A 24,486-nucleotide genomic window follows, 5' to 3' on the forward strand; every position below is an offset into this window, starting at 1 on the left:
GCTGTAGGTACAGTGCTTTTCGGAGAAACTTGGTAGTACAGTACACATGATCGTCTTGATGGGGCGTTGACCTATACGTATATATCCCCGTAAGCATAATTAAATGCTTGCGAAATGTAGTCACAAATACTACTACTACCGGTAGTAGTACAAAGTCAGGTTTGGTGACCTTTCACTTTAGATCCAAAATCGGTGGCCTTGATTGGTTTGAAACCAGCGAATCAAATGCATTTTAGAGAGTTAAATGCAATGATTTTATCCAATTGAATAGACTCCCACCACCTCGTAGCCGAATCCTAGAGCGCGGAATTCAAACTCTGGTTTTATATTGATTTGATTTTAGTATTGAATTCGGCTTTCACGTAATTTATTTCAATTTGGCGCTATAGCAGAAAGGGCCCCATCATCAAACCAGCATGGGTCGACCTACGAAGTCCACGAAGAAGGCACTGCCGGTGGCGGAGGTGGCACAGGCACCAATTGGGGAGAATCCAGCTTGGTGGGTGTACATATGTCCGTCGATTACGGGTGTGCAGCGCCAATGCGTCCAAGTGTGCGTTCGTGTGATGGGAGGGGCCATGACAGAGTCGCTCGACGTGGTCCAGGGCAAAGGTGGTCGCCCTGGTACGACGACGGACGTCCAAGGCTACGTTATTTGCCCGCCAAGCCATTATGACTCTTACTTGACGCTTCGGGAGGACAGCTACGTGCCGCTTGTCACGCCGACATGGATTTTCCGGTCCGTGTTGCAGAATTCGCAGGTGTTGCTTCCTACGGACCGGTTTTCGGCCAACCCGACGAAAGTGTTCTCGTCCGTCGTGATGTACTGCGTGCAAGTGGACGTAGACCCGCGCAAAGTCATCGCCGCCCTGATGGTGAACGGCGGCGGGCAGCTCGTGTCGTTACCCACGAATGCTGCGACGCATGTGCTGTGTCTACGCAACAGCGGGAGCGACTACACGCAAGCCGTCGAGTGGCAGCGCCAGACCAAGTCCATGTTGGACGACGTGGCCACGAATGTGGCGCTTGTGCGCGACGGCTGCGACCGGTTCGCCGCCGGCGGCTGCAAGGGGTCGTTGCCTGACATGGTGGTGCAGTACCTTCTAGGGCAATGCGGGTTGCTGTCGCCCCAGATCGTCAGCTACGACTGGGTCCAGGAGTGCGTTCGACAGGGCCGCCGCGTGCCCGAGACGGACTTCAGCTTCCCCGAAAATGCGACGCCGTCGCCTTCGAGTTCCTCCAACGAACCTCCATTGACGCTGCAAGATCTCATCGACACATGCCAGAAACAAACGATTTACCCTCCAGCCCCCGCGTCTGACGACTTGTGGAAGGATCTGTCCCAGGTATATTCACAGTAGTGACCCAGATTCCCTTGTTGTATTCTAAATGCCTATTGAACCTCTTTCTTGTCAGCACGCCCCAAGGTCAGAAGCCATGGTCGGGGAAGTGATTGTGTTTGCCAGGCACATTCCGTCGTCGCTGCAGGTTCGCATGCGGCATGCGCTCGAAGCACTCGGCGCGGCGGTGCTGCCATCCCATGACCTCGTCAAAGCAACGTACGTCGTCTGTGGCTATCAGAGCGGCGCAGAGTACTCGGCCGCGTTGACGCTGCACAAACCAGTGGTGAGCATGCAGTGGGTCGCGGCGTGCATTGCCGCCAAAGCCATCGTGGCCACGTCCCCCCGTACGTCGTCCTTAAAGTGTTTTTTATGGTTTTAAACACCAAAGTAGCCACGTCGCTGGTGCGGCAGACGTTGTACGCGCCATCTCGACGCCATGGAGGCATCCCCGGCATGGACGCGTGTGTGATCACCCTCTCGGGCTTTAGCGCTCGGTCGTCCCCCACGAGGGATGACATCCAAGCGCTGGTCCGGCTCTCAGGCGCGTGCTACTTGTCCGTGTTGTCAAGGTATGTTGGTGTTTTATATTCGTTTGAAATTTGAGAAATAGGAGCCACACGACGCATTTGCTGTGTTTGGAACCCACGGGCGAAAAGTTCAAGCGGTCGATTGCGTGGGGCTTGACCAACGTCGTCAAGTTGGAGGTACGTACGACACGAAAGATAGAGTAGACTACAATATATATATATATATGTATTGTGCATTTCACCCGAATTTGGACTTGTGAGTCAAATAGCATTCGAATCCATGTGATGCAATTTAAGCTTGTACAAACTACACTATACAAAGATTAGTATATATAGGGTTTTCAACGGCTGAGTCAAACGTTTGGATTGGCAGAAATTTAGCAGAATACGATTTGATTGGCTTAGACGGTTCATCTCCAGTTTTGACAATATACGAACGTAAATAGTACATGCCTTGATATATTATATTATTTTATGATACCTATATCAAGCATAACATCGACTTGTGTGTGTGTGCAGTGGCTAGTGCAATCTGTGCAGCAGTGGCAAAAAGGTCCTGAAGCCACGTATTCTTGGCTCCAGCCATCGATTTCAGCTAGTATTACTACCACCCCCGTCGTGACTACTACTGGCACTTCCTCGGTGGACAAGAGGTGTTCCGCAACAACCTCTGGTGCCCCCCCCCCGTCACCCAACTCGAAACCAACCGCAAGAGGAAAGAAAGGACCGAAATTTCAAGTCGACGACGCCCTCGATGCATTGTTAGACGACCCCCAGCGAACGACCCCCCTGAAATCAACATCCCCCCCGTCCAAGCGACCACACGAGGCCACTCCTAGTAATACTAGTGTTACTGCAGTGACGACGCCGATCCAACTCCGCAAGGCGATCGCCACCAACTCGATTGAAAACAACGAAGAAGTCGTTGCTGGGGTCCCTAAAAAGGGTCGCGTGGCGCCTGCCGTGCAGAAAAAGCAACCACTGACTAAAGGAATCAAGCGACCGAGTTCAACGACTAATGACGAGGCCAACGTTGCTCACGACGACACACCACCACCACCCAAAGCCCGTCGACGGACCACCACCACAAAGGTAGGTAGCCACGTTATTGTGCTAGTCTCATGGTATTGGCGTATTTAGTACCCAAAATGTGGCTGACTTTTGGACTGATTTATGCGTCGAGGGTATCGATCGATTCTTTGTATGTAAAAAGTGGCCTGATAGTGATAGTAGGTCGTTCGTAGTCATACAACACTAATTTAGGTATCACACTAAATTCGACGTAGAGGATGGTGTTTCGTGCATCAATCTGATTGGCTCAATTCGTCTGCCGATGATGAGATATGATGCTTCTTCTGGACATGTTTTTGTGTCATTCTCCATGTCGTTCCAGTGTAAAAGAAACAATGTATTAAAATATTTTATTTATTTATAAGAGTATATAATTATTTATATATTTTTTAATCGAATAAATAAAGAAGTTTATAAAGATTTTCATAAATTACGTTTGAATATTATATATTTTATCAAAAAACCATTTTTATTTAAAAATACACACAATACTATCGACATTTGGAGTACTAGTAGTTGCAATCAATCATACTGTATGAAATAAACAAATAAATACCGCATATCATGATGTTGTATATATATATATATATAGAAACAGAAAGCCCACGATGACAATGAATGTGCCGACCAACTTGGCTCGACCAAGACGCCGAAAGCAGCGTCGTCGCAGTATGCGTTCTTGTTGACGGGGTCCCATGAGGACATGGCGATGGACGCGTCGATTGTGATGGCGCTGGGCGGCACCGTGCTGGAAACGAGGCGCGCGTTCGACTTGTCGTGTACGCACGTCATTTGCAAACATCTCAAGCGGACAGAAAAAGTGGTGTGTGGAATGGCCTCGGGCAAGGTACAACCACATTCGTCCATATATATATATATATATATATCCAAAAGAAAATGGATGGCTGGTAGCTAAAGTTGATGAGAGGGTATTATTGTTGATTTGGTACGAATTTCCAAACCCCGTTCAATCGAGTAATCACGCACCAAACAACCGATCCCGCATCGCTCGCTCCCATTGGTCTATATGTCGGAAACAGTCTTCGCTGATTGGCTACATTGTTTTTCCTTGGTGGGGAAAGCCAATGAAATTTCGCCGTGAGATATTTTGGATCGATTCTCGCGCAGAATTGGGATATTTGGTTTAAATGCATATCCTGTAATTTATATATACCTTTATATCTGTATGCTACCGTAGCTCGAGTGATATATATATATTTATATCACAAATCATCCATCACAAAAAAGTATGTTTGTAGTGGATTCTAACCCCCGCCTACTTGAAGCAATGTCTGGCCAAAGGCACGTTTGTGGACGAAGCGCCATTCGAATGGGGCGGCGCCACGTCATCCAAGCGGGGGTCGGGCACGGTGGACCCCCGCATTTGGCCGCCCGTGGCGCAGTACTGGCGGCAGGAAATCGCAACCGGCCGGTCTCATGGCGCGTTCCACGGAAAGAAGTTTGGGCTGTATGGCACGGACTCGATGACGCCGCCGGCAGACATGTGCCGGCGGATCATCCACGCCGCAGGCGGGACTATTCTGGACCGACCATCCGACTATGTACGTGAAGAGAGACGATGGAAGTGCGTGCGGCGATGGAGAGTGTGAGCGTATGATGATGTAGGATCAAGACACGCTGGTCGTGGTGGGGGAAGGCAGCAAGGCCGACCCGACGGTGGGTCAGTGGACAGTCAAGGGCATTCCATGCATTGCGCCTGGGTTTCTCATTGACGTTATCACGAAGAACCAGCTTGAGCCACCGACATGGGAGTCGTATGCTGTCGGAGGAAGAGCTTAATAGTCGCCTTCCTTGGGTAATCCTTCCACGAGGTCGTCGTCGTGGCTGTAGTTCTACTTGTAGTAGTATACCACATATAGTAACAATATTCAATTTATACACACAACGAGTTCATGTTGATAGTACCTGTCGAAACAGCTGGAACCCGCCCGTCAAAACGAGCACCTTGGGCTTGATAGCGGCATGTTCCAAGACAGCGTTCACGCGAGATTGGAACCGATGCGCGCAGAACGGACCGCGGACTTGGCTACAGAGGATGAGGGAGGGGGGGATGAGAACGAGAGACAGGATGAAGGAGCGCGCACCTCATCATGCAATGAAAGATGATCGTCGGCACGGTCTTCATCTCGTCGACAAAGTTATCGACGTCGTCGTCGTCGTGGAAGTGTTCCTCCGGGACGTTGATGGCGCCACGGATATGTCCGCCCGCAAAGTCTCCATCGCGAACATCCACGATGCGCACGGCATTCCTCGCCTCGGGGTTCTTTAAGATCTCGACCAACTCCTTGGCCGTGATCCGGTCGACTTGTTGCGCCATCTCGTTCGTGCCAAATATGTGCATACTGATGGAAGTCATGTAGTGATGAACGAAACCCATTGGTTTAAATTGTATTTCACGGAGTTTGGTGATTGGTCGAACCAAATTGTAATTCCATTTCTTACAGTTACTAGTACTAGTAATATAATACATCGCATTGTCGTACGAATCCATCTATCGTCGTCGCCTTCTCCTTCAACGTCATTCTCGGCGCCACTGCCTGCAGGGCCTTCTTCGTCGCTTTTTGTATGTGCCTCTTCAGCCGCGGCTTCAACTACCGGTACCTCTCCCGGTACTCACTGAATGAGCATGGCGAAATAATGGGCCAAAACCTTTCTGAATTACCATTGGTTAAAATTTCGAGATCAAGTCATTTGATTGGCTATTATGTTGTCCATTCGACTGAATGTTTGCTTAGCCTTAAAAGTTATATGGTATGATGGCCGAGTGGTCTAAGGCGCTGGATTTAGGCTCCAGTCTTCGGGCGTGGGTTCAAATCCCACTCATATCATTCTTTTTTTCCTTTCGTGCCATGCCGCGGAATGGCAACTTCCGCAAGACGTACTACAAGAGCTTGGGGGTGCCGGTGCTGCACTCGGCCGAAGTCGAAGCGTCCTTTGCCGCACTCCTGGGCCAAGACACACCCGCATCAGCCCTGCTGATCAACATCACGCAACTCGTTCGACTCACCCTCGAGTTTGGGTTGCCGCCCAAGTACCGCCGTCATGTGTGGTGGGTCGTCAGCTCCATCGTTCCGTTGGTCCGAGACACCGAAACAGACACATGGGAGCATTCACGAAACGAGAAGCGTGCGATATACAACGACGTGTTGGCGGCCGCCGACGTCTGTCTCATCGACGCCGACCTTGAACCATCCACGCCCTCGAGTCACGTCCTTCGTGTCGTTCGATTCTACGTCGACCACGTTCGCCCTCATCTACGCCACCCTTCGCCGAACGACGACACAAACCAAGGTAGGTTTATATATCCATCACGTTATCAAGTTCACAGGATCATCCATGCATGCTTGTTCTAGCATTTGACTGGGTCTTGGACGAAGCATGGGTGGCCGACAGCGTAGCAAGGGCTGTCGTACTGGTCATGGACGACCCATCGGATCAATTCTGGTGTACTTTGGCCTTCCTAAGCATCCTCGATCGAGGTACTTTTTTATATGCGTGGAATGGCTCAACCAATGATCTGGCGGTAGGGTTTCACACGCTGCAGCAACCCACCAGTGTATCCCTGCAAGACTTGCATCAAGCGTCGCCAGAGACGCTCGAGCTGGTCATTTGTCGCATCGTCGCCACCATTGTCCATTAAGTTATACTCCATCTCGTCGCTAAAACAGGTCGTTATCGTCCTCATCATTCGCTTGCTTTCGCTTGCGCTGGCCTCCGCGCTTGGGTAGTTTGGCTTTCTTCTTGGTCAGCTGTGGGTGTTCCCAATCGAAATCCAATTGCGCCTGGTCCTGGGCCGCGGCCTCGCCGAGGAGCTTGAGTTGTGTCCATCCATTCGACATGCCGGTCCCACCCACCACCGCCATCGTCATGTCGTCCACGTTCATGGGGATCAAAGTCGACTCGTGCGCCGCGCGCGATACGGGCGTTTCATTGGCCTACGTCAACCACCACACATTACGTTCATAAACACGCGTTCGAAACGTTCGATATCGCAAATTCGTGCCTTGGTCGTGTTGGACGTTTGAAACGTTTGGCATGTTTCATTGTCGAGGCCATACGCTGCCTTGAGCGCCATCTTGAGGCGCACGAGCAGTGTCAACGCGAACGCCGTGGGCCCCACGGCCGCCACTTCGGGCTTGATGGGCGCGTCGGGGGGTTCTGGCAAATTGTCCAACGTTGTGTCGTCGCCGAGGTATTTTTTCACCTTGTCTTGCACCGCACTAAACACGATATCGATTGGTTGTAAAGATATATATATATATACAAACACACATACGCACCCCAACCCGAGCGCCACGTCACGGTTGATCGTGTACACCACGTACAACGGCTCGTCCTCGACGTCGTACGGCATCGCAGACAGCACTTGCGCGACATACGTCAAGTACCCCAACGCCACGGCGGGGGTCAGCCGGTTGGCTGCCAGCGCGGTAAACACGGGGCCCCGTTCTCGAAACGCGCCCAGCAAACCATTGAAGAACGCATGGCGCTGGGATCGATTGCCTTGGATGCATGCGCGGTACATGCGGCCCAGATAGCACTATAGTAATATTATAATAATACAAACCCGTGAAAGCATGCGGGAAGGAACAACGACAATATATTGTTTATATTCTAAACTGAAGAGACATGGATAGAATGAATCGACGGCACAACCAAATACATGTACTGTAGAATCAGAAGAATTGAGCCAATATATTGGCAGAAGAATTGAGCCAATTAGATTGCAGGAACCCACCATCAACGTCGAATTAGTGTGTGACTTCCAACTAGTACCTCTGTTTACATGCAAAATTCAGTACAAAGAATCGATCGATAGATTTGGCAATTCAGCACAAAATGTAACCAAATTTTGGGTAAATAGACAATACTATCGCATTCAAGTGCACCGCACTAAACACGATATCGATTGGTTGTAAAGATATATATATATATACAAACACACATACGCACCCCAACCCGAGCGCCACGTCACGGTTGATCGTGTACACCACGTACAACGGCTCGTCCTCGACGTCGTACGGCATCGCAGACAGCACTTGCGCGACATACGTCAAGTACCCCAACGCCACGGCGGGGGTCAGCCGGTTGGCTGCCAGCGCGGTAAACACGGGGCCCCGTTCTCGAAACGCGCCCAGCAAACCATTGAAGAACGCATGGCGCTGGGATCGATTGCCTTGGATGCATGCGCGGTACATGCGGCCCAGATAGCACTATAGTAATATTATAATAATACAAACCCGTGAAAGCATGCGGGAAGGAACAACGACAATATATTGTTTATATTCTAAACTGAAGAGACATGGATAGAATGAATCGACGGCACAACCAAATACATGTACTGTAGAATCAGAAGAATTGAGCCAATATATTGGCAGAAGAATTGAGCCAATTAGATTGCAGGAACCCACCATCAACGTCGAATTAGTGTGTGACTTCCAACTAGTACCTCTGTTTACATGCAAAATTCAGTACAAAGAATCGATCGATAGATTTGGCAATTCAGCACAAAATGTAACCAAATTTTGGGTAAATAGACAATACTATCGCATTCAAGTCAATGAACGGTTGATAAAACATGCCGTGGGTCGAATCATAGATCCAGTAAACCATACAACGATATATATATATATATTTGCGACATTCACGACAAGATAGTACAGTACAAAGCCAATCGTCAAACACAATGCTATAGATAGATAGCCCTGCTAGACTCAATCAAAACAGCAACACAAGAAGCATACACGCACCACGTTGTCAGTGTCGCAGACGATGGCCTTGCCAAACGCTCGGGTTTGAAACTGGTACGAGCTGAAAATGCCCTGGATCGCCGGGCCACTGACCATGTTGGGGAACTTGCCGTGGATCGCGACCAGGTGCAAGTAAGCCGTGTCGCGCACTGACGCCAGCTACGCCCTTGTCACATATATATATATGCGAGAAAGCACGAAGTTCTTACCTGATCGGTTTCCAGGGCCACGAGGGTGGGGATGCACTGCATGGGGGCAATGAGGCCTTGGGTGAGCAGCAGCCCAATGCACGCGATGGCTTGCGTTCGAATCGACGCTTCCTTTTGCGTGGCCACCTTGAGCATGTTGGGCAGTTGCGCCTGCATGACGCCGCCAATCAACGACGCGTCGCCTAGAATGAGCTCACACTGTCACATATATCACAAACACACACGGTATATGTGTACCTTCTTGGTCGCCTTGCACTTGATCTTTTCCCACCTTTGTGCCTTGGGTCGCATGCAGTTTCTCCAACCGCGCTTCTTCGCCTTGCAACAAGTCGGTCAAACTGGCCAGAATTTGCGTGCGCACTTTCGGGTCTGGGTGCAAAATCATCGTCTGGAGCGTGTGGTCTTGCTGCGCCTTGAGCAGCATGCGGGGATTCTTTTGCACTAAGTAGCCCAATCCTTGCACTGTCTTGACGCGCAACGCGTCGTTGAAATGCACGTGGGAGTTGGGTACGTTGCAGTACCGAGCGTACACATCGTACACCATCTCCACCAACTATACAAATATATACATCGTCGTCAATACGTCACACATATATTTTAATGTATATATAATATACCAACAAGCACTTATAGATAGATAGATATATATGTATATACATATATATACCTTGTCTTTGGCAAAGACGTGGCTCGTGATGTGATCGAAATGCGCTTCCCAATCCAAACTGCCCGCCACCAATCCAGCCACAAACAGCGATCGCAGCAGATTTGGCTTGTCCGAGATCGGTTTGTCCAACTTGATCAGCGTTTCCGACTATACAGTTGAACAAAACCAGTTTAATTAGTCATAGCTCTCTTGATTATTCAAACGACGTATATATATATATATATAATTACAAGTGTATATATATATGGAACATAAGTCAGTATCATAGATGGCCGTTTACCTTGACCAGAAACGCGTAGAGCATTTCGAGGATCTTGAGCAACAATTTCGGCGGGCGGTGCAAACCACTCGTTGTCAGCGTCGCGAGGCAGTCGACGGCTGGCTTGACGACTTGGGGCGGGGCGCCCAGGACCAGGGATTTCAGGTCGTTTTCTAGCTGGACCATCCATTTCTCCACTAGTTCGTTGCACGCCAGTCATATTTCGAACGACGATATTGATAGTAGGTACTAGTACTACTAGAACCTAATAGCACGTGAGGTATTTCGTACCTGGTTTCTCGACACTGGGCAACACCAAGCCAATCATAGAGGCGGCCATTGCAAGCACGTGCATTTGCGTGGGTTTAGTCAACCGGTCGTCCTGCTTTAGGTACACCGTCAGCGTATCCAGGTACGGCAGCACCATCCGGGGCGACGCTTGGCAAATGACATGCAGCGTCTTGAGCGTAGCCACTCGCTGGGCCTCGTTGTCTAAGTAAGAATGATCAAATGAACAAACGAACGACAATAGAAACAACTATCCATACTAGTTTGTGGATGAAAACACATTAATATTCGCAAAACCACCAACAGACAAACAATGCGGCGAGAATCATTCGAATCAACTGTCAATCACAACATCGACAGTGATATATATATATATATATACGTTACCGTCAAACGACAAGCGCGGAAGGGTGTGGCCTTCTTCCAATTGCAGCAAAAACTCCATCAGCTCCGAGACCATTGCCGCGCACGCACTTTCTATCTCGACAGCATTCTTCGACATCAACCGGCCAATCAGCGTCACCATCCAGTCGGGATTGTGGACATGGTGCACGACGTCGATCATGGACAGCACTTTGTAGTTGGTCGCGGCAGCCTTTTTCCGAAGACTCGCCGGCGTGACGACCGTGTCTTGGTGGTGCGCGGCATGGCCGCTGCGGCTGCGGTGGCCGGACGAGCCAAACCAGACGTCCTGCAGGATGGCGAGCACGGCGTCCTTGACGCTTTCGTCTTCGCTGGCGACGCCGATCCGTTCGACAAGAGCTCGAAGCGCCTTGGACACGCACTCGGCCTCGTCGTTTGGGTTCATGGGGGTGTGCTGCAAGTACGTTTTGAAGATCTTGAGCACGCTCTTCCGCACGCTGATGCCTTTGTCCCGCAGCCGATCCGCCAACATGCCAAAGTACTTGGGGAACTACGTCCACATATGGTTATTGTTCGTGGGACTGAACTACATATATATATATATATTACCGTCAAACGACAAGCGCGGAAGGGTGTGGCCTTCTTCCAATTGCAGCAAAAACTCCATCAGCTCCGAGACCATTGCCGCGCACGCACTTTCTATCTCGACAGCATTCTTCGACATCAACCGGCCAATCAGCGTCACCATCCAGTCGGGATTGTGGACATGGTGCACGACGTCGATCATGGACAGCACTTTGTAGTTGGTCGCGGCAGCCTTTTTCCGAAGACTCGCCGGCGTGACGACCGTGTCTTGGTGGTGCGCGGCATGGCCGCTGCGGCTGCGGTGGCCGGACGAGCCAAACCAGACGTCCTGCAGGATGGCGAGCACGGCGTCCTTGACGCTTTCGTCTTCGCTGGCGACGCCGATCCGTTCGACAAGAGCTCGAAGCGCCTTGGACACGCACTCGGCCTCGTCGTTTGGGTTCATGGGGGTGTGCTGCAAGTACGTTTTGAAGATCTTGAGCACGCTCTTCCGCACGCTGATGCCTTTGTCCCGCAGCCGATCCGCCAACATGCCAAAGTACTTGGGGAACTACGTCCACATATGGTTATTGTTCGTGGGACTGAACTACATATATATATATATATATATATATATATATCGTCGTTCGTACCAGCATGGACTGCAAGCCAATGTACTTGCCCACCAACTCGACGGCGGACTGGCGCACGGACGTGGCTTCGTCCGACAAACTCAACGTGATCGCTTGATGCAGATGGTCGTCCGCCATCAACAACGGGTCGCAGTCCACAATCATGCCCAGTGCTTTCAACACCCGCGCGCGAAACGTCGGCTGGCCGCGCGTCAAAAACGTCATGATTGCCATCAGCATTTGGTCGAAATGGAGGCACAAGTCGCGGTGGGACACCAATTCCGTCACGAGCACGCGGCCCACGGCGCTCGACAGCGTCACGTTCGCCTTGAGCGCGCGGAACTCGTCGCTGAATGCGCATTGCGCGCGGTGAAACTCCTCTGCATCCACCGACACGTGGGCGCTTTGATCTCCCAGGAACATCAAGACCATGCACTGCGCTACGTTGGCATTGGAGTCGTTCACATCTACATATAAAAAAGAACCCCACTGGCGCTTAAAAACGTTGGATTCTAACAACAATCGGACGGTACGTTTGGACGCGAGGAGCTGGCGCGCGTGGTCGCGGCATTCCACAAGGGCGGGAGGATGCGTCAATGTATCGATCGGGTGCGCCTTGGCTTGGCATGCAATTTGCCGAATGGACGCGCAAATCTTGCCGAGCAGGTGCAATGCCAAGAGCGACGACTGGGACTCGAGCTTGTTTGTCTTTTGCTGCGCCATGAGGTTGGTAAGTCCGCCGCTCAGCGCCTCGAGGATCACATGCACGGCCGGCCACTCGGGCGACGGCAGCATGGCCAGCAAGTCGTCCACAAAGTGCTCAAACGTTTGCCGAAAGTCGTGCGATTCGTCCTTCTTCATGCACTTTTGCACCAACGAGTGCACAATCACACTAGACACGAGTGATGACACGTTCCGAAACTAGATGATGGATAGCATCGGGCATGATGCATGGGTTGTGTACTTACCGGGCAGTGTCGCGCACGGCGTCCATGGACACGCGGACACTGGCCTGCGCCAGCGTCACAAGCATCATCGAGATCATTTGCACATGAACGTCTCCCCCGTGCGACGACAGCTTGAACGTCCGCATGTGGCGCTTGGTCGTGGGCAGTTTGAGCAACACGGCGAAGATATCGTCCATCAAGAGCGGCCGGTGGGTCGGATTATGCAGAAAAAGGCCGCGCACCAACACGCTGGCGCGGACTTGGAGCAGGCAAATGTTGGCTTGGCTCGCTTGGTTGCCCTCGAGTGAAAACGTGTCGACCACGGCCCTCGACAGCGACAAGATCCAGCTGTCCTGGAGCTTTAGACCCGTCACGAGCTCTTCCACAGTCTCCATGAACGCACTCGTGACATGCACCAGTCCGACTTTGTCAATCTTTTTCTTGAGTGCGCCGTGATACTTGGGGTGGACCGTGCTTTTCGCGTCTTGCAATAGCTGGGACAAGACCAGATTGTCCAGCGAAGGGCACAATAGGCGTTGCAGCACCTAATGCATCCATGGTCCGTACTTTTGACGGATATGATGTCGGAGGTACGTACATGTTTGAGCAAATGAACGCAGTGCTCAATATACTCTTCCGACAAGAGACGGCGATCGATGTTGGGCGCCGTCATAATGTACAACATGCAGCTGGCCGCATCCATCGCACACCCCACGTCGTTCAATTTGGTGTAATCGATGCCAGACACTTCCCAGTCTGCGTCGCCGCTGTTGGCATACGCCACAACAAACAAATCAATCGACAAGGCGTCCGTTACCTAGACAAGGGTCACTTTGTAGTCACATTTCGACATTGTCATGGATTATACATGAAATAAACGTTTAGATGAAGAAAGGACATGTTTCCATGAATATCACAGATACGTGTAGATGCAAACGAAGAAAGTCCATGGACGTACTCTGGTGTCCAAGATGGACATGAGGTTCCCAAGCAGGTCGAACGACACGTGCTGGATCAAGTCCTTGTGGGCTTTGTGCAGCAACTGCAGCGACTGCATGATCTTCTTTGTCACGCGGGGCACGTCGGGAGAGGTGGACAATCGACCCACGAGACTGTGCAACTCTTCCTCGTACTTGTGCACAATCGCCTTCTTCTTGGATTCTTGCGTGTCGCCTGGAACTGGTGTGCTCGGCCCTTCCTCCTCGTCGTCGTCGTCATCGGCGATCTGGATGACTTTCACACGCGACAAGCGAGGGTTCTTCGGATCGCTCGTGTTCGACGATTCATGACGACGTTTACGTTCGGGGGTGGTCACATCGTGAACGTTGTCGGGCGTCTTGTGTTGCTTTGATGGAGGGTGGGGCCGATTCACATTTGGTGATAACACGGGAACGTCTGTCACGACAGTTCGAAGGAGCGGGGACAGGGTGTCCCATTGCACGACCGGGGGATTATGATCAGGTCTAGTATACACCATGAGGAGGAGCACGTCAAGTGTTCATGTGAAGCTTCATACGTACAGAAGCGACGCAGGAACGTTACGCAAGAGGTTGTTCACGCTCGCCATGTTCAGTCGAGACGCATCAATAGGCGGCAAGTTGGAGTAAGCGATTGGTGGGCGTGGTAGCGTCCATATCGACGTGTTCTCGTCGGCTCCATCAGCCCCACCGTCGATGGGGACATACAGCGGCAGTCCATGACTCATGTGCGCGCAACTGCTGCTGCAAATTTGAATTGTGACCTCGAACATTTCCAACTGGGCGCACATGATTGGTCGATTAAATAACTTATTTCAGCCAATCATATATTGTTTTATTTCTTCCGGATATCCTCGACAGGATTTTTGCTTGAAGTGATCATCCATCACCTGGCAGACGAGAAATGCTCAACGAAGCGACATGCCTTGTGGGGGTCAGCTCAACCCTTGTCGTGCAGCATGATCTGGTCAACTACCGCTGGCTCTTCTACTCCCCCGAGACGTCCATGTCGGTGGTCATCGCTCGAGCTCCGCTTCTGCAACAAGGAGGAGCTACAGCTCGCCCACAGAGGTACTCGCAAGTCCAGATCCTGTATCTCCCGTCCACACCCCAAAGCATTGCATTGCATCGACCGACGTGTCGTCTTGCCGTCGCATGCGTGGATGGGACGGCATTATTATTCAATCCCGGCCAGCCATCTCCGTCATCTTCGTCCCCTGTCCGAAATCTCGTGTGCGATGATTCGTCGTTGATATGGCACACGCAAGCCACGTGGCGGTAATGCTTCCCCTTTCAATCCATCATCATGTGTGTATGGCAGATGTGAACCGGGAATGACCACGCCTCTCAAATGGTGCGAGTCCAACGAAGACGTATGGCTCGTCGGCGCCGGCACCAAAGTGTCCATGTGGAAAGTTGTCGACGACGCCGTGTCTGTGTACTCGAACCGGTCGTTCGCCCTAGGTCATGCCACATCATCACGAGCCGTGCTCTTCGATGCATGTTCCACAGGTCGATACGTCGCCACGACCACCCATCCCCATGCTCGTCTCATAAAGGTACACCACCAATCTCCGCATGCTATGCATACGTCCACTACCTACCCACATGTACTCACTTCCACGTATCGCGAAAGGTTTGGTCGTTGAACACGTGGACTATGGAAATGACAGCGCCGTTTTGTGCCTTCCTCGGCCACCTACGAGCCATCCACTCCATCGGTACTCGTCCAAGCCCCTTCCTCATCCGCATTCCCATGCTGCGTAGAATGGCTGCGTCCAGAAGCGGAGAGTGTGCTGGACAATGCGACGCTCATGACGTTGGACGTCGGCGGGAGCCTGACGGTGTGGCGGGAAGATTCGAACGCGAGCACATTTGGGTTTCTGCGTGTATGGGTCTTGGACGAATCTTGCATTCGCATGTGTGGCTCAATCGATCGGCGCAAATCCCGTTTCAAGACGTTGCTGTGGGAGTTGCCCAGCAACGACCCTGCCAAGCCGTTGAAAGTGTGGCACACGGCCATACCGGACAAAACCCATCACTTGTACACACACACGATGGACAGAATGCACATGAAGGCCTCGAAAAGCGTCGGCTTTTCCTCCCGCGCCGGGGCCACCGCTGACACCCACGACGGTATGTATATAACAATCATACATGTTATAACATGCTATAATTTGTTATAATATTTGTTAATTGTTCTGCGTACCAGGCGAAAAGTTCATTCAAGGCAACTTGGCCTTGTCCAAGTGCTCGATCACGTACTTGTTGTATACAATCCACGACAACGGAGATCTCGGCATTTGGCGACTGGACTGCACCATGTTCTTGGTACGCCATATATGCGTTTTCTTTCGACCGACCGAGCGTTCTTCTGCGACGACGTTTCCCGTTATGTTATATTTCGCCAATCTGTTTTATATACTAGTATATATATATATATATATATATATATATATATATATATATATATATTCTATCGACGATGATATGATGATGGGTAGACATCGACACCGCGCGTGACGCAGCTGTGTACCACATCCGACCTTGATCTCGTCCATGCCAAGCCGATGCATGCGTCCGTGGTCGATGTCTTTGCGCGTACGTACTACATTCACTATGGGATATGAAAATGAATGTGTGTGACACTGTATGTTATACATTCACTCTAAGAATGAATGTATGTGTGACTTGTTTGTTATGGGGATATGTGGTAGCGCCGCCACACAACCTGCCGCCGCTGGACATTTCGTTTACGCTGCTGCAGTGTCCCTCCCATGACCTCCACGCAGTGTCACTGCATGTGGCGCCGCTTCCTCCATCTCCTTCTTCCACCAACCCAGTCGAATACTCTGTCACAAACAAGCTCGTCCTGTCCACGGGGTCGACTCTGCATGGCATCCACAGCGTCGTGTCGGGCACTCCAGACTCGTCCATGCTGGTCGTTCGAGATCGCGCCGGCCACGCCGTCGTGGTAGAATGCGACGCTGTATCCCATCCATCGATCGTTCTTTCAAACGTCCTGGCCGTAACAGTATCGCAGGAGGCGTCGGTAGTGTTTTACCTTCGTTCCAGTACGCCATCATCGGCCCTTGCATTAAGTTGTGTTGGCTTCAAGCATCAGGACGATCATGTTGGCGATCCTCCTCCTTGCCATACCTTGTGGGAGGACCTGCTAGAGATGGCGTTGCCTGAACACGAGCCTTCCGATGGGGAAGGCGGCTGGGCGTTGAGTTGTGCAAAAGAAGACGACGTGGTGGATTCTGCGACAACGTCAGCGTCGCATGTGTTTCGACTGGTGGCCGTGTCGCCGCACGGCGGGGTCTGGCTGTGGCGCGTACAAGCCGAGTCGGCTGGTCGGGGTCCGCGGGTGCTAGGAACCGCGTCCGTGCCGCCCCCGACGGCGCTGCCTCGTCAGTCCATCCTCCTCGCCTCGTTCATGCCATCGTCCTCGTCGCTGTTTGTGACGGTGGGAAGGCTAGACCCGTCGTCTTCGGTGCAGTTCTGGCACATCACAACATCCGACGGTGACCGTCTTGACTGGAGAAGCAGCAGCAGCCGGGCTCCGATGCTCGTGCCGTCCACCGCCGTCGTCCGCCGCGTCGAGTTGCATCGATCGGGGTTTCTCGCGCTCTTGTCATCATTGGATGAGCATGCCGCCCCCAAGAAGGAGGCGTGGATGAGTGTCCAGCACATGTGGGATCCGCGGGCCGTATCCCACTGGGCTGTGGACGCTGACATGCAGTGTATGACGTGGCAACACGACGGGTCGCAGCTCGTGGCGATCTCTCCCACGGCCGTGTATGGCTTCAACGCAGCTCACGGCACGTTGTTGTTTTCACACTCGTGGCTTTCCCCAGGGGTCAGGGGGGGTGGAGCCCCCCCCCCCACGTCTATTTGCATGTCCGTCGATCCTTCCATCATGTACGTGGCCCACGGCGCGTTCTTGTCGCAAGTGCATGCTGCCCCCCCTCCCCCCGCTTCTTCGTTTTCCTCCCCCCCATCCCCCTTCTCTGTACAAAGCTATCAGCATCCTGTGTGGACTCCATGGAATCTGCTGCATTTACTCTTGGACGGCCGCGTCAAAGCGACGAGGCGCGTCCTACAAGCACTTGTGGACGCGATTTCCATCAACGAAGCCCAAACATTTGTGGACATGGCAACGTCCACACTTGTGCTGCCGTGGTTACCGTGGTCCCATGTCATGTACCCCCGAGAAGTCGACGGTGACGACCGAGTGACGTTTGTGGCCAAGAAACCACAACGCAGCCAGTGCACGGCCGCCAACTTGTTTGCGCCGGCGACTCGTCTTGATCGTCGCAATAGTACGCCCAACCAAACCCTTGAAGACGTAGTGGACGTCGGGGCGTTTTTTAACGTTCCGAACAACCACGCGCGGCTGTCGTTTCTGCTGGAAAGAGACCGCTCGGCGTTTCAAACGATCTGCAGCGTCGTAGCAGCATGCGAACAACACGCGACGGACATGCCTGGGCTGCGATTCTTGATCCTGGCGGCGGTAGCGGAGGGGGGGGATGGACGAGGCATGATGTGCGCCGAGGCCGTCATATGGGCCCGCCTCACGTCCATGGACCTATTCGCGCTGCCGATGTTTCAACATGGAGGCGACAATTCGATGGACTGGCATCGCATGCAAAAGCTACGTGTACCGTTTTGGCTCGACGATATAGCCCGACTCAAGCAAACCACTGAGCGTATGGCTAACCGCGCATATGCTGGTATGGATCGATTTATATATATATATATATAAGTGAGATGTGTATAAGTCTGTGCATCATAACGATAACAACACTGTGTAGCAACCAAAGACCCGTTTGCAGTGGCACTGTACTTTGTCTTGTTGGCCAAGACAAGGTTGCTCTCGAACGTGTTTCGCCTGGCACATGAGACGAAAATTGCAGACCTCTTGGCCAACGACTTTGACGACGACCGGTGGAAGGCGGCAGCGATTAAGAACGCGTTTGTGCTTAAATCCAAGCAACGGTAGGTTGGATTTATCATCTAGACTTATGATGTCCTCCGTTGTGTGTAGGTACCTCCTGGCTGCCGCGTTCTTTTTGCTCGCCAACAAGGTGTACGAAGCCGCGTCCATCGCCGAGCTGGCCGACCCGAGCTTCGCGCTGTCGTTTCTAATCCTCCGATTGTCAGAGCCGACCTCGTTGACCGACTTGGGCCCTGTGACCATCCAGTTTGTCCGAACAGTGCTGCTGGACAAGGCGGAAGTAGCCAACGACGTGTACATGCAGTGTCTGTGCCGGCTCTACTTGGACAACCGCCTCGTGTTGGAGCCGTTCTTAGCGCCGCCACCGCCCGTCGCTACGATGACGTCTGCTTCCATGATGTCGAATACGTACTGGCAGCACGAGTCGCTGGCTGGAGCGTGTCGGTTGGTCCAGCATGGAGCGGCAGGTATCGACAACGAAGCTGACGAGGCAAGAGTCGTGGCTTTGCACTGCATGGTACGCAAAATATATGCGTTTATATATATATATGCGTTTATATATATATATTTACTTTGGAAGTATCTCTTATACTTTGCTTGTTGCAATTGCCAAGATTACATGTCTACATTGGCTCGTACGGACGGACGGGGGCCATGTATAAATATATATATATATATATATCAAGGCATTCCTACTACTACTAGAGTCCAACATTTGTAGAACTATTATGTATTAATATTGTGTTTCTTTTTATTTGTTCCGTGTTTTGTTTTGTTTCACCATGGACTACTACTAGTACTACTATTACTACTACTACTACTAGCAACCAAAGACCCGTTTGCAGTGGCACTGTACTTTGTCTTGTTGGGCAAGACAAGGTTGCTCTCGAACGTGTTTCGCCTGGCACATGAGACGAAAATTGCAGACCTCTTGGCCAACGACTTTGACGACGACCGGTGGAAGGCGGCAGCGATTAAGAACGCGTTTGTGCTTAAATCCAAGCAACGGTAGGTTGGATTTATCATCTAGACTTATGATGTCCTCCGTTGTGTGTAGGTACCTCCTGGCTGCCGCGTTCTTTTTGCTCGCCAACAAGGTGTACGAAGCCGCGTCCATCGCCGAGCTGGCCGACCCGAGCTTCGCGCTGTCGTTTCTAATCCTCCGATTGTCAGAGCCGACCTCGTTGACCGACTTGGGCCCTGTGACCATCCAGTTTGTCCGAACAGTGCTGCTGGACAAGGCGGAAGTAGCCAACGACGTGTACATGCAGTGTCTGTGCCGGCTCTACTTGGACAACCGCCTCGTGTTGGAGCCGTTCTTAGCGCCGCCACCGCCCGTCGCTACGATGACGTCTGCTTCCATGATGTCGAATACGTACTGGCAGCACGAGTCGCTGGCTGGAGCGTGTCGGTTGGTCCAGCATGGAGCGGCAGGTATCGACAACGAAGCTGACGAGGCAAGAGTCGTGGCTTTGCACTGCATGGTACGCAAAATATATGCGTTTATATATATATATGCGTTTATATATATATATTTACTTTGGAAGTATCTCTTATACTTTGCTTGTTGCAATTGCCAAGATTACATGTCTACATTGGCTCGTACGGACGGACGGGGGCCATGTATAAATATATATATATATATATATCAAGGCATTCCTACTACTACTAGAGTCCAACATTTGTAGAACTATTATGTATTAATATTGTGTTTCTTTTTATTTGTTCCGTGTTTTGTTTTGTTTCACCATGGACTACTACTAGTACCACTATTAGTACTAGTACTACAAACTCCACAAGGACATATTATATTCCATCTTGGTGAATAATATATATATATATATATTCTGTAGGCGGCCACTAGATTGCATGCCCAGGGCTATGGTTTTCTCGGGCATCGATTGCTTTCCGACCTCAGTATCGTGTTCCCATCGGTGACATCCTTGGATGTATTTCCATGGGTGGCGAATCTCCGCCATGAGCTGGCTCGGCTGTGTGTGTCTGACCAGCTGCAGACCGTGTGCTCAACCTTATCACTTGCGATCGACACGTCTATTGCCTCTGGGTCATTTGACTGGGATTGGCAAACGAGGATGGTTGAAGCGTCCAGCTTCTTCAGTCCGGACGTACCGCCCCCCGCCGTCGTCCAGCTGTGCCGCCGCCACTCCTCCGTGGCGTGGATGATCGCATCCCATCATCATCTGCAGACGGCGTCGGCGCCAATCGCCGCTCAAGTCGGCGTCATCATCCGCGCCATGCAGGCGTCCCCCGGGACCTCGTCGGTGGTTCGTCCAGTTGGGCATGCCACGCAGTCTCTGATCGAGTATTTGCACGTGATGCAAACACACGAATCGCCCGACGTCGTCCGCCTCGCGACTGGCGCCATCTACACGGGGATGTTTGCCTTGTTTGTGGCCGTAGCATGGCACCGCCGCCTCCCTCGTTGCTGTGTCGTGCGCTTCGTATCGCTGTTGTGTCCGCAAAAAGAAATACTCGTCAGTCCACAACATGATGACATGTGTCTAGTGTGCATCGAGTTTACAAATCCCCGCCGCCGCCGCCGCCAGCTACTGCCGTCCCTGCGCCAGGACCTGCCCGCATTGCATGACATGGTGCGCCAGCTACGCACGTTGAACCCACCACCATTATCCTCGTCCTTACCATCGTCGTCTGCGACCGACGGCGGCTGTTGGTGCTGGACGGCCCTGGTTGCGCTGCTGCACGAGACCATGGCGGCGCATGTGCTGCGGTTGACCGACCAGCTCGACAATGCCCAGTCGTTGCAACACACGTGGCAAGCCTATACCACGCCTCGAATCGTTCGGCAGTTGAGGGCGTGTCGGAAACAAGCGGCCACGCCAAGCTCGGACCATGGCGACGACGACGACGGGTGTGTGTGGCAGGACCTGATCCAGCTGGTCGTCCCCAACACGACGGCCGTCCCGCGAGTCGGGATCGTCGCGAGTGAATACGATGATGGTGGTGTTCGTGGTGGGGGGGGGGTTGCAGAGGTGATTTACAGCTCGGACGTACCTGGGGAATCCATTCGAAGCATGTGCTGCAACACACAGCAACGGAGCACAGTAGTGCTTTGCAACGGTCGGATGCTGTACCGAGCGTTGGCCAAGAAGCCACCGAAAACGTCTAATATCACGTCATCTTGTCAGGTATGATCCAGTATGATGACCATGATGATCATGACGAGTCTGCTGCTGCTATAGCTGCACGTGAATGCCAAGTATACGCCCCCAGCCGTGTTCTTTGCCGGAGGACACCACCACGATGGACATGTACTACTACTCCTATTACTATTACTACTACTAACTATTACTACTATTACTATTACTACTATTACTATTACTACTACTACTACTCTATTACTATTACTACTACTCGATTACTATTACTACTACTATTACTATTACTACTACTACTATTACTACTACTACTACTACTACTATTACTACTACTACTATTACTATTACTACTATTACTATTACTACTCTATATACTACTATTACTACTATTACTTTTATTATTACTATTACTACTACTACGTACTACTACTACTTACTAGTATTACTACGACACCGTTGCTACTGCTGTCATGCAATGAAAGATTTGTTTGGTGGATGTGTAGGTCAAAGTGCCGTCCATGTTGCTATCCCCCCAACCAGACAGCAAAGGAAGTAGTAGTAGTAGTAATAGTAGCTACAAACCCGTTGCTGTCCAGTCGCACCCTTCGATGCCCGTCTTTTGCAGCGGCACGGCCACGGGGTCGGTGGAAGTGTGGCGGTTCGACCAGATCTCGACATGCAACCTATTCGAGCACCAAGTGTCGACTGCGGTATGATGTGTAGATGCATATGATTCACGTAATGACATATGTATTCATGTAGACGAACGCACTCACGTTGGCACCTCGACGGGACATCCACCGCCTTCGCTTTGCCCAATCCGGCTACACGGTACCCCCCCCACCCCCCATGATCCATGATCACCACCACCAACCAACGGATGATATGAATGCATGATAGCTCGGCGCGTGCGATGCATTGGGGTTTGTGTACTTGTGGAACTTTGCGAGCGAAGGGTCGTCGGCGTGTTATGCCCATCTCCAGGTATATACATGTACATATATATATATATATACTGTATCGGATCTCGTTTCTGCGACGATGTATATATATATATATATATATATATATGTACCAATGCGAGCATTTTGTCACACAGTGTCACAACCGAGGCACGCGGGACTTTGCGTTTTTGAACGCGTCGAGTTGCGTCGCGTCCGTCGGCGCCTCCACCAAGTGAGTAGTACCGCCAAACAATATGTGTGAAAAAAGATTTTTTTTAGGAAAAAAAACTTGTGCCTGTGGGATACGTTGTTGCCGCCGCACAAAGCGCTCATCTGTGCGCCGCTGTGCCATCCCGTGGGCGCGGCGTCCGTGGTCTTCTCGTCCAGGCATCAGGTAATTAACGTGGGAGCTACGATGAGAATGGTATGAGGATGGACTACTACTAGCTCGTCATTTCCGGCGGCGAGAGCGGCTCCCTGAGCATCTTTGACGTTCGCCAGCAACGCGTGCTGTATGCCGTGTCGACCGCCCACGACAGCTGCGTCACGACGTTGGCGCTGCACCCGCAAGGCCACTGCGTCCTCTCTGGGTCGGCCACGGGGGACGTCAAGGCAAGCAACTTGCTCGCGAATCCTTCATTATCGTCGTATCCCATGGAAAATGTATCGTAGATATGGTCGTTGCCGCTGTTCCGAGAACTGTGCAGCTGGGGAAACAGTGCTGGCATGACCACCAAGGCACGCCATCAGTCGGCGAGCTTCCTCATGGACGCATCGTCCACGTTTGCCGCGGCCACGGTAACGCGTCTCCTTGTGTTGGTCCCATACACGCCCGGGAAATGATGATGGACAACATGTAGGCCGTGACCGGGATCACGGATGCGTTTGCAACAGAAGACTTCTTTTACGCGAGTGGATCGGATGGCGTGATTCAAAGATACCAAACTCCTATCGTTACGGCCCTGTAATATGTAATCAAGCGCCGTCGCGTAAACAAGTTCTTCCGCGGCGACGGTATAGCCGACGCATGGAATCGATTATTGCGCTCCTTGTACATAAAAGTCTAACGCCAAGTTCACTAGGTGCTCTGTACGCTTAGAAGTTTAATGAGACCATGCTGCACTGACGCCGTGTTACTGTTTTGTAAGGAATGTGATGGCGAAATTGGAAATATAAGATGCCGATGAGAAATTTCTCAGTGCCGTGGGTGGTGTTAAAAAACACCAGGTTGTATACGAGGCGACAGGGAGACGTCACCTCAATGAAGCGGAACACGTTCCAATGTCAAGCAATTTAAGCCGACGACGTGAACTTGGTCACGGCCTTCGTGCCTTCCGACACGGCGTGCTTGGCCAATTCACCGGGAAGCATGAGGCGCACGGCGGTTTGGATTTCGCGGGACGACAAGGTCGACTTCTTGTTGTAGCGGCTCAATTTGCCGGCTTCCGACGCAATGCGCTCGAAGATATCGTTGATGAACGAGTTCATGATGGACATGCCGCGCTTGGAGATACCGGTTTCAGGGTGCACTTGCTTCAACACCTTGTAGATGTAGGTGGAGTACGACTCAATGCGCTTGGTCTTGCGGGACTTGCCCTTCTCGCCGGCTTTCTTGGGGGCCTTGGCCGACTTCTTGCTGGGGGTCTTCGCCATGATGGATTGCGCTTTTGAACGGAAATTCAGAAATGAACTCTACCACCGAGGCCGCGAAAGGATATCCGGTATTCCGGATAATTTCAATTCTCCCTCCAATTTGAATGCGTTTTTGGAGGGCGGTTTGCCGGGCTCGAAATCTGGGCATTTGATTGGCTCGATCCAATTTGAGAT

At 51.6% G+C, this 24,486-nt stretch overlaps 6 protein-coding genes and 1 non-coding gene across 22 annotated transcripts; 4 read left to right on the forward strand and 3 right to left on the reverse strand.

The window, feature by feature from the left end:
* Positions 1 to 382: 382 nt before the first annotated feature.
* H257_07822 (hypothetical protein) lies at positions 383 to 4,852 on the forward strand. Its single transcript, XM_009833474.1, has 8 exons — positions 383 to 1,346; positions 1,417 to 1,687; positions 1,735 to 1,912; positions 1,954 to 2,047; positions 2,390 to 2,962; positions 3,534 to 3,788; positions 4,201 to 4,503; positions 4,568 to 4,852. The coding sequence occupies exons 1-8, from the start codon at positions 417 to 419 to the stop codon at positions 4,739 to 4,741; spliced, it is 2,778 nt and encodes a 925-aa protein (XP_009831776.1). The 5' UTR covers positions 383 to 416; the 3' UTR covers positions 4,742 to 4,852.
* H257_07823 (hypothetical protein) lies at positions 4,591 to 5,304 on the reverse strand (the record flags this gene model as incomplete). The annotated part of the gene is made up of 3 exons (XM_009833475.1): positions 4,591 to 4,794; positions 4,868 to 4,988; positions 5,047 to 5,304. Coding segments are annotated over 3 exons (436 nt in total), but the record flags the coding sequence as incomplete, so codon positions are not given.
* A 408-nt stretch (positions 5,305 to 5,712) lies between these two features.
* Positions 5,713 to 5,790, forward strand: H257_07824. Its single transcript has one exon. It is a non-coding gene; the product is annotated as a tRNA-Leu (tRNA).
* Positions 5,791 to 5,806: 16 nt separating this feature from the next.
* On the forward strand, positions 5,807 to 7,561 carry H257_07825 (hypothetical protein). Its single transcript, XM_009833476.1, has 3 exons — positions 5,807 to 6,253; positions 6,316 to 6,441; positions 6,490 to 7,561. The coding sequence occupies exons 1-3, from the start codon at positions 5,812 to 5,814 to the stop codon at positions 6,600 to 6,602; spliced, it is 681 nt and encodes a 226-aa protein (XP_009831778.1). The 5' UTR covers positions 5,807 to 5,811; the 3' UTR covers positions 6,603 to 7,561.
* On the reverse strand, positions 6,503 to 14,409 carry H257_07826 (the record flags this gene model as incomplete). 2 transcript variants are annotated; one of them, XM_009833477.1, is made up of 16 exons in its annotated part: positions 6,503 to 6,897; positions 6,966 to 7,182; positions 7,916 to 8,175; positions 8,713 to 8,871; positions 8,922 to 9,103; positions 9,159 to 9,474; positions 9,589 to 9,735; positions 9,869 to 10,044; positions 10,139 to 10,339; positions 11,108 to 11,633; positions 11,716 to 12,161; positions 12,228 to 12,586; positions 12,663 to 13,186; positions 13,240 to 13,458; positions 13,600 to 14,104; positions 14,162 to 14,409. In XM_009833477.1, 16 exons carry the CDS (start codon positions 14,407 to 14,409, stop codon positions 6,622 to 6,624), a joined length of 4,761 nt encoding a protein of 1,586 aa, XP_009831779.1. In that variant the 3' UTR covers positions 6,503 to 6,621. The 2 variants fall into 2 exon arrangements, with proteins under 2 accessions (XP_009831779.1, XP_009831780.1); XM_009833478.1 differs by having other exon boundaries at positions 6,503 to 7,182.
* Positions 14,410 to 14,493: 84 nt separating this feature from the next.
* H257_07827 (hypothetical protein) lies at positions 14,494 to 24,333 on the forward strand. 15 transcript variants are annotated; one of them, XM_009833482.1, is made up of 20 exons: positions 14,494 to 14,896; positions 14,940 to 15,177; positions 15,255 to 15,339; positions 15,386 to 15,754; positions 15,831 to 15,949; positions 16,123 to 16,219; positions 16,336 to 18,354; positions 18,436 to 18,619; positions 18,669 to 19,095; positions 20,432 to 21,745; positions 21,800 to 21,868; positions 22,219 to 22,425; positions 22,478 to 22,546; positions 22,616 to 22,699; positions 22,815 to 22,891; positions 22,939 to 23,053; positions 23,107 to 23,271; positions 23,332 to 23,457; positions 23,520 to 23,673; positions 23,742 to 24,333. In XM_009833482.1, exons 1-19 carry the CDS (start codon positions 14,523 to 14,525, stop codon positions 23,625 to 23,627), a joined length of 6,246 nt encoding a protein of 2,081 aa, XP_009831784.1. In that variant the 5' UTR covers positions 14,494 to 14,522; the 3' UTR covers positions 23,628 to 23,673; positions 23,742 to 24,333. The 15 variants fall into 15 exon arrangements, with proteins under 15 accessions (XP_009831784.1, XP_009831781.1, XP_009831786.1 ...); XM_009833484.1 differs by lacking the exon at positions 18,669 to 19,095 and adding an exon at positions 19,636 to 20,062 and having other exon boundaries at positions 14,523 to 14,896; positions 23,742 to 24,332; XM_009833483.1 differs by lacking the exons at positions 18,436 to 18,619; positions 18,669 to 19,095 and adding exons at positions 19,403 to 19,586; positions 19,636 to 20,062 and having other exon boundaries at positions 14,523 to 14,896; positions 23,742 to 24,332.
* H257_07828 (histone H2B) lies at positions 23,442 to 24,331 on the reverse strand. Its single transcript, XM_009833494.1, has one exon. It carries the CDS (start codon positions 24,310 to 24,312, stop codon positions 23,953 to 23,955), a length of 360 nt encoding a protein of 119 aa, XP_009831796.1. The 5' UTR covers positions 24,313 to 24,331; the 3' UTR covers positions 23,442 to 23,952.
* Positions 24,334 to 24,486: the final 153 nt, after the last annotated feature.

This window comes from Aphanomyces astaci, assembly GCF_000520075.1.
Source record: "Aphanomyces astaci strain APO3 unplaced genomic scaffold supercont1.16, whole genome shotgun sequence".
NCBI lineage: Eukaryota > Oomycota > Saprolegniomycetes > Saprolegniales > Verrucalvaceae > Aphanomyces > Aphanomyces astaci.

Coding starts and splice junctions, on each gene's coding strand:
- H257_07822 (XM_009833474.1), top strand. CDS start 417: ATGGGTCGACCTACGAAGTCCACGAAGAAGGCACTGCCGGTGGCGGAG. Junction 1,347..1,416: donor TGTGGAAGGATCTGTCCCAG/GTATATTCACAG, acceptor CTTTCTTGTCAG/CACGCCCCAAGGTCAGAAGC. Junction 1,688..1,734: donor CATCGTGGCCACGTCCCCCC/GTACGTCGTCCT, acceptor ACACCAAAGTAG/CCACGTCGCTGGTGCGGCAG.
- H257_07825 (XM_009833476.1), top strand. CDS start 5,812: ATGCCGCGGAATGGCAACTTCCGCAAGACGTACTACAAGAGCTTGGGG. Junction 6,254..6,315: donor GAACGACGACACAAACCAAG/GTAGGTTTATAT, acceptor TGCTTGTTCTAG/CATTTGACTGGGTCTTGGAC. Junction 6,442..6,489: donor CCTAAGCATCCTCGATCGAG/GTACTTTTTTAT, acceptor ATCTGGCGGTAG/GGTTTCACACGCTGCAGCAA.
- H257_07827 (XM_009833479.1), top strand. CDS start 14,523: ATGCTCAACGAAGCGACATGCCTTGTGGGGGTCAGCTCAACCCTTGTC. Junction 15,755..15,830: donor CACCGCTGACACCCACGACG/GTATGTATATAA, acceptor TCTGCGTACCAG/GCGAAAAGTTCATTCAAGGC. Junction 23,458..23,519: donor CCACGTTTGCCGCGGCCACG/GTAACGCGTCTC, acceptor GACAACATGTAG/GCCGTGACCGGGATCACGGA.
- H257_07828 (XM_009833494.1), bottom strand. CDS start 24,312: ATGGCGAAGACCCCCAGCAAGAAGTCGGCCAAGGCCCCCAAGAAAGCC.